This window comes from Trichinella spiralis (genome assembly GCF_000181795.1).
Source record: "Trichinella spiralis strain ISS 195 chromosome Unknown Scfld4, whole genome shotgun sequence".
Classification (NCBI taxonomy): Eukaryota; Metazoa; Nematoda; class Enoplea; order Trichinellida; family Trichinellidae; genus Trichinella; species Trichinella spiralis.
This window is the reverse complement of record NW_003526943.1, coordinates 4,957,528-4,972,683: the sequence shown is the minus strand read 5'-3', so window position 1 is coordinate 4,972,683 and position 15,156 is coordinate 4,957,528. Positions and strand designations below refer to the sequence as shown.

The following is a 15,156-nucleotide window of genomic DNA, read 5'->3' as shown; positions in this document are numbered from 1 at the left end:
TTAGTCAAAGCATATTTTGTTGATGATTAATATCACAGACAAACTCTATAACTGTTTGGATTTTTTGCCATTTTATTAAACATAAATATTTTGTTTTGCATAAAATAACTAAATCAACATAATAATATTCATTAAAAAAACAAACATGCAAAAATATCACTCCTCTCTGGTCATTAGCATAATAAATAAATAAGCTGACGTTGAGCATTTTTAACCAACAACACGCTTCATTTCGTAACAATTACTACTATATTACTACTATGCTAAAAAGTTCTTCGCAACATTGTTTTGTTTGTTTTTCTTTTCTAATTCAATAAATAATATTATTTTTCCACGCCCACCATACGATATGCATCATTCATGATGACATCATCGTAGTGAATCTTCATCAATTGTAATTTTATTTATACACAGCTCTTTCATTACATTTCGAACATTGCTTATTAATATCCCTAATATGGCAATTTAAATATTAACTGACTATAATTATTGCACAGATTCCATTCAACCTCATTGCAGCATGCGCAATTTCCACATACGCGTTTCGAATTTGATCGTTTAAAATTTACAGTAAGCAAATAAAACTTGAACATTTCTAATACTTTTAAACAAATATTTTTTCTTTTTCCAGAAAAACACTTTCTAATATACTTTTATTTAAATAAAAATAATTATACATTCATCCATTAATACTGAATTATTTCTGTCCTGAAAATTTTAAAATAATTTGAAACTTTTCAGCGCTTTCAAATTCTCTTTCAACTTATGTATTGTAATACGGTCGGCCCCGAACATTCACGAATTTGATTATTCGCATATTTCAAAACCGCCAAAAGATAAATCCTAATTTTAGACCCTAGCGGGTATGTATGCTGTGGATCTGCATGTTCAGTGCAAGGTTGTTTCCGCTTATGAGTTTCCGCTCAATAACAGTAGTGATAACGACTTAACAAAACTGGGAAGCAAATTGGTCGCAGGTTGTCGGTGAATTCAACTTCCAATTTAAGCGTTACAAGTGCAATATCTTTTTTCAAAATGTCAAACTAATGCTAAGATGAGAAATATAAAAAAATTAGGGTGGAGGGAAAGGAGGAGTGAATTGGCTTACGGTGGCACCGGTCCCTCAATTCCAGGCGCTTGGTCCGGACGTGTCTGGAAGTGCAGAATGTCCGCTTTCATGCTAACACAGTCCAACGCAGCGTAAAAATCACGCAAAATATAAACAGACATGTAATGCATGAAGTAAATACTATAGTCACAATGTTTTTTCAAAAAGATGCGCTGAACAGTCCATCTGCTTCTGGCAATGATTTTGACTGTTATGCACTCAATCAAACGAATAAAAAATAAATGTGGGATAAATATTTAACATGAAAATCATTTCACGGTCCGTGATATCCCTTGCAGCTTTCAAACAGTTGCGTAGGATTATAAGGCATCGGGGGTCTGTATGAATAGAAGTGGCAAGTATTCGCTGGAATTTGACATTCGCGCATGCCGCGAATGTTGAGAGAAAACTGGAATTTAATATATGTAAGAACATTTGCTTTTTTATTAATATTGTTTAAAAAATTATTAAATAGTGGGACTTTAGAAAGTAGTAGGATTATTTCCAAGATTGTTGGCTGTGTAGAACGTTTCTGGCTTTCTGCTCGGCAGAAATTAGAGCTCTGTGAAAACGGACATCCCCAGAAGCATCCGAAGATGTCAAAAAGTCATAATAGTATGTTGTTCACAGCGTGAAAAATATTTACACCGTCCAACAATGGTAAGAAATAGACGGAAGCGAGGAAAGATAGCCTCAGGAGCTGGAGAAAATCAGGAGAACAAAACACAGCTTACATCGTGCAAAAGGCGGAAATTTCAGAGGCAATCATCCGTGAAATCACCAGTGCTGTTGTCAAGTGTGAAGCAAATTTCAGCCTCAGTCGATTTGGTCGAATGCACAAACCACATGCTGTTGCATATGCTACTGCATACGAAGTCGGTTGATAATTTGCGTGCTAATAAAGCATGTTGCTTTTCGATGTTGAAACTGTTATTGGTGTTGTGGATATTAGTTTCGAATAAAACACAAAGCAACAAAATTGCTTCCAACCAAAGAAATAATGCCTGAGATCACGTGAGATGAATCACCAGGACAGTTGCAACATATGGAACAGTTATAATATTGAATTTTGCAACTTCAATGATACTTTTAAAATTTGCCAAAATAAGTGTCTGTCGCTTTTCAAAAGTGATGTTGCTGTTTTTGAAATTGAAAAATATTGCAAAACCTTTTTTTAATATATCAATTTTCTCAAAATAGGATACATCAAATCACATTTTACAGCTTTTGCATATGTCACTGACAAAATTGACAAATTGCTAATTTATTACATGTTGACTTATTCGAATTTGAATATATGAAATTGATTGGAAAAAAATCAAAAACAATAAATTGTAATTGGAAAAATTTTGTGAAATAGTTTTCTTTAAAAAATTATCTGTTGTTATTATATATAATAAGGTGGAATGAATGAATCAGCATATTCCAATAAAGTTGGCTAAACAAAGAAACGAACAAATGCCATTTACAGCTTACAACAATAGCCAAATTGGTTTTAATTATGAAAAGTTGTGAAATTTGCATCTCAATGTCAATTATATTAATTAAAGAAAACAGTCACTGCAATTTGAATTTCATTTGCAATTCTTTTTACTTGCTTATAAAATTATTATAGAATATTCAATAAATAAATAAATAATAATCCCTTATGAATGAATAAATCGCAACAAGTATGAACAAAATTGAATGGAAAATTTTTCATATTGTACTTTATTGTTCATACTTTGCATAGTGTAGCAGTGGTAATTTGAAATTGGGAATAAATTGATTTCGTTGATTTCAAGTTCAAGTGGAACAGTATATAATTTGCTTTTAGTAGACGAACTACTTTTTATTGACAAACAACAACAATTGTATTAAGTTTAAAATTACATTTACAAAATATAAATTTGGCTTATTTTATTAAGAAATAAATTAAATTTTTAAAATCCAATGCAATGCTAATGAATGTAGTTTTTCTGTCAATGGGGATCAGTGAAAATAAAATAATTTTCACATGTAAAAGTGAAAAATAGTTTGGAAATTTACAATTTCATTCAATAAAGAACGTTTGTAATATGATCGATAGGTAAATATAGCACAATTTCTTATGCATTTTTTTCAATTCAAACATTAAGTTTTACAAGTGATTGTTATTATTCGAAAAATTTTTCATATTATTTTATGGTCCAATTATATTTGAATAAAATAAATATTTGAAGTTTCTAATAATAACAAAGAAAGAAAGGAAGAAAGAAAAATTTAGTCCATTTAACTAATTTCCATTAAAACTGTTAACATTTCTAATAAAGTTGAATCAAAATAAATAAATAAACAAATAATATGTGAAAAAATTTTGCATGTGTTTTTCCAAATTGGCAAGAGGTAAATTTTTAATTTCTGATGACAAACGCCATCTTAGAGGAAGTTAAATAGATTTTGAAAGATTAGCAACGTAAAAGTTTTCTTGATAAGCTGAATAATAAAATCACAAAAGTTCGAGTTATGAATGAATGAAAAAAAATTTGAATAAATCAAAACACACACACACGTGTCGATGAGATTAAATCTGAGAATAATTTGGCGAGTGGAAAAAAAGGAAAAAATAACGTTGTTGCTCGTGCGATCAAGTCGATCAAGTGGCAATCAGTACAGCGGAGCTTTATACGATTAGGACGTAAAGTGGACATTAACGAGCTGCGAGCTGGGGGCGCCTATTGATTGATTGCTTTTCAAATTTTTGGCGAGGCCAATGATTGGTCCGCCAGATGGCGCTGAGTGTTGTCGCGGTGCCTCCCCGGATTGTAGTTATTTTGGCAGTTCATTTTTAAGCTGGCGGCACGTCGCGTGAGCTTGGAACTCGAATCGAGTGGCGAAGTTGGTTGGGGCCGGAAGAAAAGTCGAGCCGTGTGTGGGCAATTTCCTCATTTATTCATTTGTTGTTCCGGTGCCAAGGTCAGCCGTTCAAAAACGGGCAGCGGCAGTTGAATTTGATTGGCATTGCGGACTGGCAGCTGCCAACTGGCAATACCTGCATTGTGAATTGTTAGCTGTTTTTATTTATCCAGACGCCGAAGCATTAGCTGGGTGAGCGGTCGGCGAAAGGTTCTTTGTTGTTCTGTTTGTTTCTGTCTCTTGCCTCATTATTGATGATTGCTTACTTGTCGACGATGACTGGTCGTTTTCGACTGTCGCTGTTGATTGTCGTTTGGTTCCAAGCGTGCTTGGCGTCGGATGTGGTCACGTCGGCACGTTGTCCAGCATATTGCGTCTGTGCGGATACGGTGATCGTGTGCACTTGCGCCGACGCGCCTTCGAATCACACCACGCTCGACTCGTTCCGCGGTATCGAATACATCGGCAAAATATTCATCCACAGTTGCAGGAAGTTGGTGATCAGCGCCGACACGTTCGCCGGTCTGGCAGTGGGCCACGAGATCAGCATCACCAACGTCAGCTCGCTGACCGTCCAGTCGTACGCGTTCCGCGACATGACCAAATGCCCCGACCAGTTGACGGTACGCGACAGCGGTTTGGAACTGGTGGCCGAGAACGCGTTCGCCGGCTTTCGCCAAGCCAAGCACGTCTGGTTCCGCAACGTCAGTGTCGGTCGGATCCAGACCGGCGCGTTCCGGCATTTGTCCGATGTGCAGTATTTGTATTTCCGCGAGGCAAATATCGGTACGTTGGAGACCGGCGCCTTGGGCTGGCTGACCAACGTCAGCAACGTGTTCATGCGCGGCCGTCTGGCGGTCGGCTGGCTCGGGCCCGCCCTGTTGAAACGGTCGACGTTCGGCAAATTCGTGCTCGAAGATGCGAAAATTGAAACCGCCGACGCTCACGCGCTGGTCGTCGGCGCCGGTCGGTTCGACTCGGTCGAACTGTTCAACTGTCGAATTGGTCGTGTCGGCACGACCGGCGACGGCGCGACGTTCGATCCGACAGACGGCGGCGGCCGGGTCCACTTTTTCAACGTCGCCGTCGCCGGCCCCTTGCGCATGGGCGCGTTTTCGAACGTCGCCGAACTCCACTTCGACCAGTGTCGATTCGACCGTCTGGGCGCGTCGGCGATGCGTCTGCGTGACGTGCGGTCTGTCGCGTTGGTCAGCAGTAGCGTCGGCGCGGTGGACGAGGGTGCGTTCGACGGAGCCCGGCGCGTCGGCAGCATTCGCTTCGACCGGACGTTGATCGACCACATCGCCGGAGGTAGTTTTGTCTCGCTCCACCAGGTCGACTACTTGATGCTGTTGTCCACTACGGTCCAGACGGTGCACAGGTCTGCGTTCCGCGACTGTTCGATTGGCAGCTTGATCGTCGACTCGAGTCGAGTGCAAAATTGGCACAGCTCGTCGATTGAATCGACCACAGTCGACCAGCTCCGAGTGGTCGACTCGAGACTGGGCACTGTCGCGTCGGGTGTGTTCCGTCGGACTTTGGCCGGCGAGTTCACTTTCAAGCGCAACAACATCACCGACGCCGACCCGGCTTGGCTGGCCGACCTGCACGCCGACCGGATCAACGTGAGCGAAAATCGCTTTTCCAACCAAATCCACTTTGCTAATTTCTCCTTCGGCCAGCTACAATTGACTGGCAATCAGTTTCGTTGCCAGTGTTCGACGAGTTGGCTCGACGAGATGATCCGTCTCGAAGCCACCGCATCTACATCGTCCCACTGGACGGTCCACTCGAACGGCTGTGCTGCTGATCAACCATCACGTCGACCGGTGGTCAGTTTTGCCAACTTCAGCAAGCGGCACTGCGCCGACCACACCGACACTGGAAACTCGATCCACTGGCAAGTTGGACCACTGCGTTGCTCATCGGTCGAACCATTGTTGACCGAATGCACGTGCACGGCCACGCCCTTTTCGGCTGGCGACCGTCCGCCGATTCTGACGTTCAACACGTCCGTGGTTCGTGTGGGCAATTGCGAATCGCTGCGTTTGGTCGACAATCTGGCTGGCCATGCTCAGTCGGTGATTTTGCACAACAGCACTCTGCTCATCGACGGCCAAGTGTTCAGCGCGATGGACAAATTGGTCAGTTTGACCATTGTCGACTGTTTGTTGGAAATGTCGAAGGAGTCGCCGGTTGGATTTGGGACTAAAAATCCATTGCTTCAAATGCGCTTGGAAAATGTGACCGTCGTCGAAACGGCAGGAATCGAAGCCCACTGGCTGGCGCAGACCGACGTCGCACGTCTGGTCGTCGAAAATTCCCAACTCGGCCACTGGCGACCACTGACCGTCGACGGTGCTCGAATCGGTCAGCTGATTTTGAATCAGAACCATTTTCTCAGTTTCAATTTTGCCACTTTGTCTGCCATTCGAACTGGCCAAGTGGACATTGTGGACAATGTGATCGACCACGTCGAAGGTGTGCCAGCGGTCGAAAACGCCAAACGCCTCTGCTTTGCCAACAACACCGTGCCGTGTTCCCAGTATCAACGTCTGCACCGGGCGATTGACTCCATAAACAACGCCAACAACGCCTGCAAGTCGTCGACGAACCGTTGCAAGCATTCGTTGTCGAACCAGCGCAACGACCACTTTGACCAGCTTCTTCAGTCGACCGGCGACTCTGCTCGATCCACAATTTTCCCACCGCTGCTCTGGTTCTCCTTGGTCCTTATACCTCAACTTCTATTCTCATTTGCATAATCTGTTTACTTTACATATTAGCTGATATTTGTTCATTTTTTACTAATTATCTATCTCTCTGTTGATTTGTTTTTCAACTTTTGCAGTTGAATAAAATTCCACTCTGTTGAAATTGGGGTTTCTACTTCATGCGGACCAACATCATTCAGTTTGGGTTCGTCTCCTCGTGACAATTAATTCCCAATAAATTACCCTGCGCGTGTTTTTCAAATTTACGCATTTGCAAACTGGCACGGCACGTCCATCAACTCGCGCTTTAATCTGGCCATTTGAATAATTAATTTATTACTTATTTACATCTGAAAAATTCACTACCTTTGACTACCTTGTTTTGATTCTGAAAATGATGTTCATTAATAATTTCTGCTTTGAATTTAAATTATTCATCTATCGCACGGTGAAAAATACACGATGAATTTAATTGCATTTTAAATAGAAAACTGAAATTTGTCATCAAATCAAATCAAATCAAATCAAATCATCGTTCAGTATTGAAATAAACAAATAATTGAATAATAATGTTTTGAAACATGAACACTGTCAATATCGGAGCAATATCAAACATGATACCAAGCAGATATTGCATTGCAGTTGTCAAATAGCGCTGATTATTATTGTCATAAAATATTAAACTCGTTCTGTGTTTGCTTTCTCGAAATGACCATTCGTTTTAAAGCAACCAACGCTGCTGTTCACTCTGGATAAATCAATCATCAAAAACCACTGAAGTATTGAAAAAGGGAAATATTTCTACCATTGTCAAGCATGTCAACTTTGATAACGCAGGTGCTTCGTGTTTGTTGGCATTGAAAAAATGCACTTGTGGCCACAACAACAACAACATTTGTTTGATGGCTGGTGGTTTTAAAAACTTCTGCTTACATCTTTGCTTTGCTGAGTTGGCGAGGAAAAATCGTTTTTCAACGAAATTGCTACTTATTTTCGTTGCAATTGGGGAATTAATTCAGCGCTGAAATTGAAATGGAAATTTTTCAATCAAATTTATCCAATGGCAATTAAAATTGACCATCTTGTTCGACACTGTCCAATAATAGTATTTACAATTTTTTGATCACAGTACCAATTTCAGTTAATTCATCCAAAATTCTGGTCTTCATCATTGCCCATTCTTTTCCATTGTACCAATTTACATATGTATATATATATATTCTGACAAACTGTCGTTCCCGACGACAAAACGAACTTAGTTTTGTTATAAAGTATTTTTATGTATTAAATAAAATACTGCTTCTTTTTCAATTCTTAACAATGATAATTATAATTTGTTTGTTCGAATTGTTGTTGATGATCAGCGTCCAGTGGTTGTGATTGGCTTCGTTGCTGTTCAACTAATAAGCAAGCTTTAGCTTGCCAGTTGTCAGTTTTATATTTTCAGTTAATCAGCGTGGGCGTTGAAGTGCTTCAATTCCGGAACAAGGTGTCCGGCCGTGTCAGCTATTGTCGATAGAAGCTCGTCCGGCGTGGTTGTTCTTGTTGGGTTGGCATTTTTCTATTCTATCAACCGAATTTGCAATTTCACTTTTAAGATTCTACCATTTCAACAACAATCAAAATGAAAGAAAGTAATAAAATTAATCCATGATACAAAAATTATTTTATGAATTTGTAAAAATGATTTTTTTTAAAAATAATCTCCAAATAATCTGTAACATTGAAAGCACTGAATAGATTATCCATGTTAATATGCACTTATAAATTGCAATTACATTCACTTTATTGCAAAAGATGAGTGAAGTTTAAAGAAAGCAATTTGATATTATGAAATTGTAAATATTGATTCCAAATTTTATTCAATTAATTTGCCAATGAAACCTTTAAAAATGATTCATCAATAAAAACTAAATAAAACTGCCGAATAAATGTAATTTGTGAATAACAAAATGCATTGAATGAATGAAAGCTAAACATGTTTTGCTTAAAAATTGATTCAGATCGTTTTACCATTAGCATCGTTCAAAATATTTCCAATATATTTAAAGGGTCAACATATATAAGATATAAAGATAATATTTTATTTTTATTTTTACGACAAATTTATATTTATATTTTCCATTTTTTTAGTTTAATTCATCAAAATACTTCAAACATTTCAACAGATAATGTAGAGTAATGAAATATTAAGCAGTTGTATCAGACATTCAAATCTCTTCACATTTTCAACTTGGAATATCTATCGAAATTCCTGACGTTGTGATGCTGTTGAGTTTGTTTATAAGAAAGTTATTAAGTTCTCAAAATTACTGAGAAACACGTGCTCCTAAATATCTTTAAGATGACAGTCTCACTTTAAGCACGTCAAGTCGGATTAAAGCATCAGCATGAACGAGCTGAAATCCAACGCTTGCACTTTGACAGAGATGAAATTGCATCTTTCGTTAGCTTAGTTCACCTATCTCTCACGTGGTATATCAAAAGGCGTCGAACAACTGTCTATGAAAACAAAAAAAAGCAGGCCATTTCAGTTTAGCAAGGATTTTCATCTTTCAAAATTTTCACACATTGTTCAGAAATTCAGCAGCATTTCACTGTTTGCAATGAGCAATGACAATTTTTTAAAAAATAAATACAATATTTACAGTTGTTCATAAATATAAATCATAAAGCGTCCTATTTGTTGCTGATGACTTTTAGTTCCTCTTTGTTTATGCTTCTTACTTTTGTTAATACTACGATAAAGCTCTTTTACGTTGGTTACAATCAGTCACTTTAATACAGATCAGATAACTTTGATGAAGCATTATCATAATCAGTTATGGTAAAGCAGTTTAATCAACTGTTTTCATAATTTCAGTAATTCCAGTAAAACAACAAAATTAAAGTATTCTATTCAGTTCATGACCTCTGTTTCGCGTACATTCTTCGAAACTCTCATTACTATGCATTTGTTAAACTATTCAGTACTTTCTTATCAATACAGTGCATATTATAAGCTAATGGTCCAGGTTGTTCCTAAGCTGTTGTTGATAACTATTTTCCAATATTCGTGTACTTTTTTATAGGTTGCTTGCATTTGTTTTCTTCACATGCTGTCGGTTTCTCTGAAGAATATTTAGTTTGCTTCATGTTCTTGTGATACGTATAGATATAGATTTTCCAGTAACCTTCTGGTCTATGATACATCAGAAATTCCACTGTGCTATAGCCGGTTGCGCCATTTGGTTTCATATGTTGAGTTAATAGTTTTATAATGAGTTAATAATCTCTACACGTTTTTTTCTGGCCATGCTTTTTAGTACTGATTTCATCGTCTGCAAACCATGCGTTCGAATTTTCTGATTGAATAAATTTCAAGTGCAATATAATTCGCAGTGAAATTCTGAAATTTGTTTGATGTATATGCTGTTGCGTCATTTAGCACTATCATTTCAGGCAGTCCATGAGTTGTAAATAGTTGTCGTTTGGTTATATAACTACTAACATAGATTGCATTGCTTGCTTGGTTGGATTTCCAACTAGTTCGAGTATTATTCTAAAACCAACAAACATATCCTTTTTGTAATGGGCCAAATAAATCTATATGCATATAAAACCATAGTTATGTAACTTCCTTCCACGGATGTACCGGTGCTTGTGTTTGTGCAATTCTTGATTCTAAACATAATGTACATGTGTAAAATTTGTTCCATGTCATTATACATTCTGGGCCATCATACATAGCTTCTTGCAGATCATTTCACGCATATATTTACTGGATGTACTTGTTGCAGAATATCTCAGGACTGTTGTAATTGTCACTTGATTTCCATATATAAAACAATTTACACACACTATTAATTCTGTATTTTTGTCATAAAGTTTTATATTGTTGTTCCAGTTTCAATTCTGGTCAGTTACACATTTTGCATTGAAGCACATGTGATAGCACTTGAGCATTTTTAGTCCATCTATCATCGTGTACAGTGACATTTTTAATAGAAAAAATTTCCATTTCAATCTTCTATTTTGAATTCTCTCATTAAAATCAGTAGTAAACTCAGTGTATCAATGGTAGCAGAATGCTTTTTATTTTTAAAGCAAAGTTCATTTCTGTAAACGTTCAACAAAACGCTTCAACGTAGCATTCTAGATGTCATCATCTAGATCATGGCATGAGAAAAAAAGTTTTAACTCAAAGTGATTATAAATTTGCTAAGCTACTTAGTGCTATCTTCCAGGTGCGTTGCACCTGTTACTTCATTTTAATTGCTGGCATCTAAGTGATTGATTTTGGGGGAACTTTCATCATCTTGATAGGACAATTTTGCGTTAAAAAATTATTACGGAAAGCAGTGTCATGGTTTACATTTTATTATTTCAGTATTTTATGTGTCGCATAGCAATCACTGAAAGCACAGAAAATGCTACCAATAAACCTACAGCACCAAGGACAGGAAGAAGCGAACCGGTGCAAATGAACGCCACCACGGCGACCACAAAGCTTAGTCCACTGAAAAATCTGCCAATTAAACCAGCAACTAGCAAGGCCTTTGAAATCTTTTTGGAACGTTTCCTTTCGACTTCAGCAGCAATTTCGTTTAAGTTGTCTTTTCCAATCGCTTCGCTTATCGTGTTCAGCAAATTTTTCTGTTCAGTTTTATCTAATAGCTTCCATCCAACTTTGTCCACACTTTCTGTTGGCTTCAAATCGAGCAATCCAACATGCTTTCTTGACTGGTCACTGATTTGCACTATCACAGTTTCAAGCCATGAATTATCTGTGTTGCTGGCGTCAGGTGTAAAACCTTGCTTTAACTGCAATGTTAATTATAAAACACTTTGGATAACAGTATAAATCAAAATATTTTACAAGTGTGCTATGATGCATTGCTTCTTTAACAATCTTTTTAATTTCTTCCTCAGAATGTGAATTCTGGGAATTGCTATGAAGTATTATTTTTTCCAGTTGTGACCTCAGTGTTGTTAAATCATAGTTGTCGACGTAGAACTAAAATTAAAGTACATACGTGTATACTTCATTATCAAGAAATATTTATTACGTACATTAGGAAATGAAACTGGCTTCAAAGATGAAGAGGTTGATAATACTTCGAGTTTATCACCTTCTTGCCTGAAATCATTTAAAGTTAAGCAATTTTATTGATTTTGAAATAAGATAAAAATGATAAACATTTAAATTCACCCTATAAGATTTAATATATCAAAAAAATGTTAGTATTAAGAAATTACTAATTAGTGAATTCTACTCCAATAGTTTGTTAAAAAAAATTTTAAACTACAATATACTTTTTAGTGGCAATTTTGAACATATTTTGACAAAAATTAATAGTAATGAGGTAATGATTTTCATATAATATACCTGGTAATAACAAATATTGCCATAAAATTTGAACCCCAGCGAGGATGTACTCCTCTGCCTTGTAATCCAGTTAAACCACCTGGGTTCTGAGGGCGACCATCTTTTACTGTGTATTTTTTGTTATCCATTGGACGCCTATCAATGCTACCATCTTTTCCATTTAAATTAATTTTTCTATAAAGCAGTTTATAGAAAATATGGTAATTTAACAAAAATAAAAAATTACTTATTAGATGGATCAAAATCATCAAATGATTTTCCTTTAGGATAACTTGCTGAAAAATCTGGAGGTTTATATGCTACGAAGCTTCCTTCAAAAAATTTGGCATTAGCTGGTGTAACACGCAACATCTTCAAAAAGCATGGGTCATTTTATTGTGATTATTGCAAATAATAATCATACCCCTGTATTATGATATCTTAACGACTGGCAAAGCGGTTGTGCGGATGAGAAAAAACTGTAACTCTGAATAGATTAATGACAATTAATTTATTCACATTATATGAATAAATTTTATGATGACGCATGCTTAGCTCACGATTCCAATTTTAAAATGAATCATATTACATAACGTAATAATCTATAAAACTTTCAAATTATTTGGCATTATTAAAAGTATTGCTGTATGGAAATGATCTATTTTTTAATTTATTTTTACATAATACATTTACTTTTATTTTTAATGAAAACTTACATTAAAATATACTTCGCAAAAAATTCCATGATTTTCAGTCACTTTACTTTCTTTAACTTTTCCTATCCAGATGCAATGATGCCCAAAATCATGTTCATTTACTCGGCAACCACTGTGTGAACCCCATTCTTCTATCTATATAAATTTAAGACAAATAAAGAGTAGTCAATGCGTCATATGATAAATAATTTCTTTGAACAGCAATTATGTCAAATATGCAATTATAATAACAGCGAAGGCAACAAAATTATTAATTTATGAGTATATTTGCTTTCATAGCATTTTTATAAATAAAAAGGAATGAGCTGTAAACAACATTAAATTTGCCAAAGGAAAGCCAAAAGTATTATAAAAATGTTAAATTAAGTCATTTTTATTTGCATATAATAGCACTGCTTTTCTAACGAATCAGTTGAGGTATTTTTATGCAGCTACTTGTTTTCAAAAGTTTAGACATTTTAAATTAATATCTTTGCATACTATATATTTTATTTCTTCTTACAACGTTTATTTTAACGTTTAAAAATTTTTCAGACAAATTCTAAAACTAGTTAAAGAGTTTAATTTCATACCTCTTTTTTGTCACAATCTGTTTCTTTAATCACTGCATGAATTACATGCATAGCTTCATTTCCAGGATCACATTTTTCTCCCTTAATAGCCTGCGTTACCAAGTAAAACATGTTTCCTTCAGCTGATGCACTGATGTAAGAACTGAGCTGTTTTGCAATATGTAAAGCAGCATCAGAAGAGAGAAGTGAACTCTCTTTTGGTTTATTCTTCACAGTTATTGCTTCTTTCACAATATCCGCTTCTATTGAAGAATTTGAAAAATTGCAAACTGTGCCATCAGGCACAGGACTTGGCAAATGTTTGCCATCGAATTCATCAAAAATTTCCAAGACTTGTGCATCGTCTTGCTAAAAAAATTTACAATTAACGCAAAGTACAGAAACTGAAACGCAAAGCATTTGGAAAAGCACTGAGGATAATTCTAATAAATGCATTATAAAATATTACAAATCAAAAACTCTCTATGTCGGCCACACATGCAATTCATTTTTATAAAATTTGCTGTAAAAATAAGAGAAACGCAGCAACCTTATTTTTTAGTTGCAACTTTGTGATATGTATGATGACAGAAAGACAACTGTCAGTGCAATAATAAAAAAAGGATAAAAATGCAAAAGTTACAGATGAGAAAGATTATAAAATAGCAATAAAATGGACGCACAGAATTTGTTTAATTGAGATGTAAAATAGCTGAACAGTAACTATCTGAAACTAAAATAACCATAACATTTGTACGATGATTTTACCTCTTTTTGAAATATTGTTTGACTTTATTGAAAATGAACAAATATTGTCATTATATTTTCTTGGAATCAAATATTGCTCTACTGAAAGTTTATTTGCGTTCATAAAATGAAAATATTTTTTGCTAATAATTATTGAGAATTTCCATTTTTTAATGGGGATATATTTAAACTTTTCTATTTATGAAATGAAATAATTTAATTAAGTTTTTTGAAGCAATTTTATAGCTTATAATCTAAAACTTTTTCCAGTGCATAATATTACTTTCTAACTTCAAATGATTCTAAACTGCATATAAATGATAAATCTATATGATTATAAAATACACCTTGTAATCATTAATCAATCAGTAATAATCTGTGATCGAGTTAAAAAAATTGCTGCAATTGCTTTTACTATTGTTCATTATAACATTATTAAGAGAAAGTGCGCAATACTCTATTTTAAAGTTATATTTTGTTGGGAAACTGAAATTATATTAAATTTAAATAAGCTTTTTATTAAAATTTTTCAGTGATCTAATATTGCAAGTAGTAATATTCTATAATTCTGAAGAAAAGAAAAAATTTTAGAAAAAGAAAAACAACTAAGTAGTTTATGTTCTATGTTCAAAATTAAAGAAATTACCAAATCACATAATGAAGCCGACACTAAGAAAGCAGATAAAATCCACGCTATACTTTTAAACGCCATCTGATGATAACTGAATTAACATCTTTTGAATTTGTCTTTATATAATAAGTAATTAATTGAAACATTGCTGTTTGTTTACGTCATGTATTTACAATATGCATTTTATTAAATATAATTCACGAAGCATTTCCTTGACAAATTGTTTTTATTATGAGAAAACATTGTACTGCTACAGTTGAATAAATTCAAATACATGATAAATTTTAAGGATGCTTTACGCTTTTTGAAAAATATTTGCATCTAGACAATATGAAATATAAAAAAAAACAGAAATGACTACGCCATATCTCTTTTTGATGACTAAAAATTATATTGCATTGCCATTTGTCCCTATACATATAGAAGTATGCCTAATTCAAGTACGAACCGTGACTTTCTTTTGTTGGA

General features: G+C 35.4%; 4 protein-coding genes across 4 annotated transcripts; 2 read left to right on the top strand and 2 right to left on the bottom strand.

Moving 5' to 3' along the window:
- Positions 1-1,370: 1,370 nt before the first annotated feature.
- On the top strand, positions 1,371-1,992 carry Tsp_01239 (conserved hypothetical protein). Its single transcript, XM_003376998.1, is given in 4 exon segments — positions 1,371-1,444; positions 1,584-1,714; positions 1,725-1,896; positions 1,923-1,992. 4 exon segments carry the CDS (start codon positions 1,371-1,373, stop codon positions 1,990-1,992), a joined length of 447 nt encoding a protein of 148 aa, XP_003377046.1.
- Positions 1,993-4,257: 2,265 nt separating this feature from the next.
- Tsp_01240 (Nsp7 replicase family protein) lies at positions 4,258-6,747 on the top strand. Its single transcript, XM_003376997.1, has one exon. The coding sequence runs from the start codon at positions 4,258-4,260 to the stop codon at positions 6,745-6,747; it is 2,490 nt and encodes an 829-aa protein (XP_003377045.1).
- A 3,262-nt stretch (positions 6,748-10,009) lies between these two features.
- On the bottom strand, positions 10,010-10,399 carry Tsp_01241 (conserved hypothetical protein). Its single transcript, XM_003376996.1, has 2 exons — positions 10,313-10,399; positions 10,010-10,237 (listed from the first exon to the last, which is right to left on the bottom strand). Exons 1-2 carry the CDS (start codon positions 10,397-10,399, stop codon positions 10,010-10,012), a joined length of 315 nt encoding a protein of 104 aa, XP_003377044.1.
- Positions 10,400-11,061: 662 nt separating this feature from the next.
- On the bottom strand, positions 11,062-14,769 carry Tsp_01242 (conserved hypothetical protein). Its single transcript, XM_003376995.1, has 9 exons — positions 14,704-14,769; positions 13,332-13,679; positions 12,772-12,894; positions 12,468-12,530; positions 12,291-12,415; positions 12,065-12,238; positions 11,749-11,815; positions 11,555-11,692; positions 11,062-11,499 (listed from the first exon to the last, which is right to left on the bottom strand). The coding sequence occupies exons 1-9, from the start codon at positions 14,767-14,769 to the stop codon at positions 11,062-11,064; spliced, it is 1,542 nt and encodes a 513-aa protein (XP_003377043.1).
- Between the last annotated feature and the right edge of the window lie 387 nt (positions 14,770-15,156).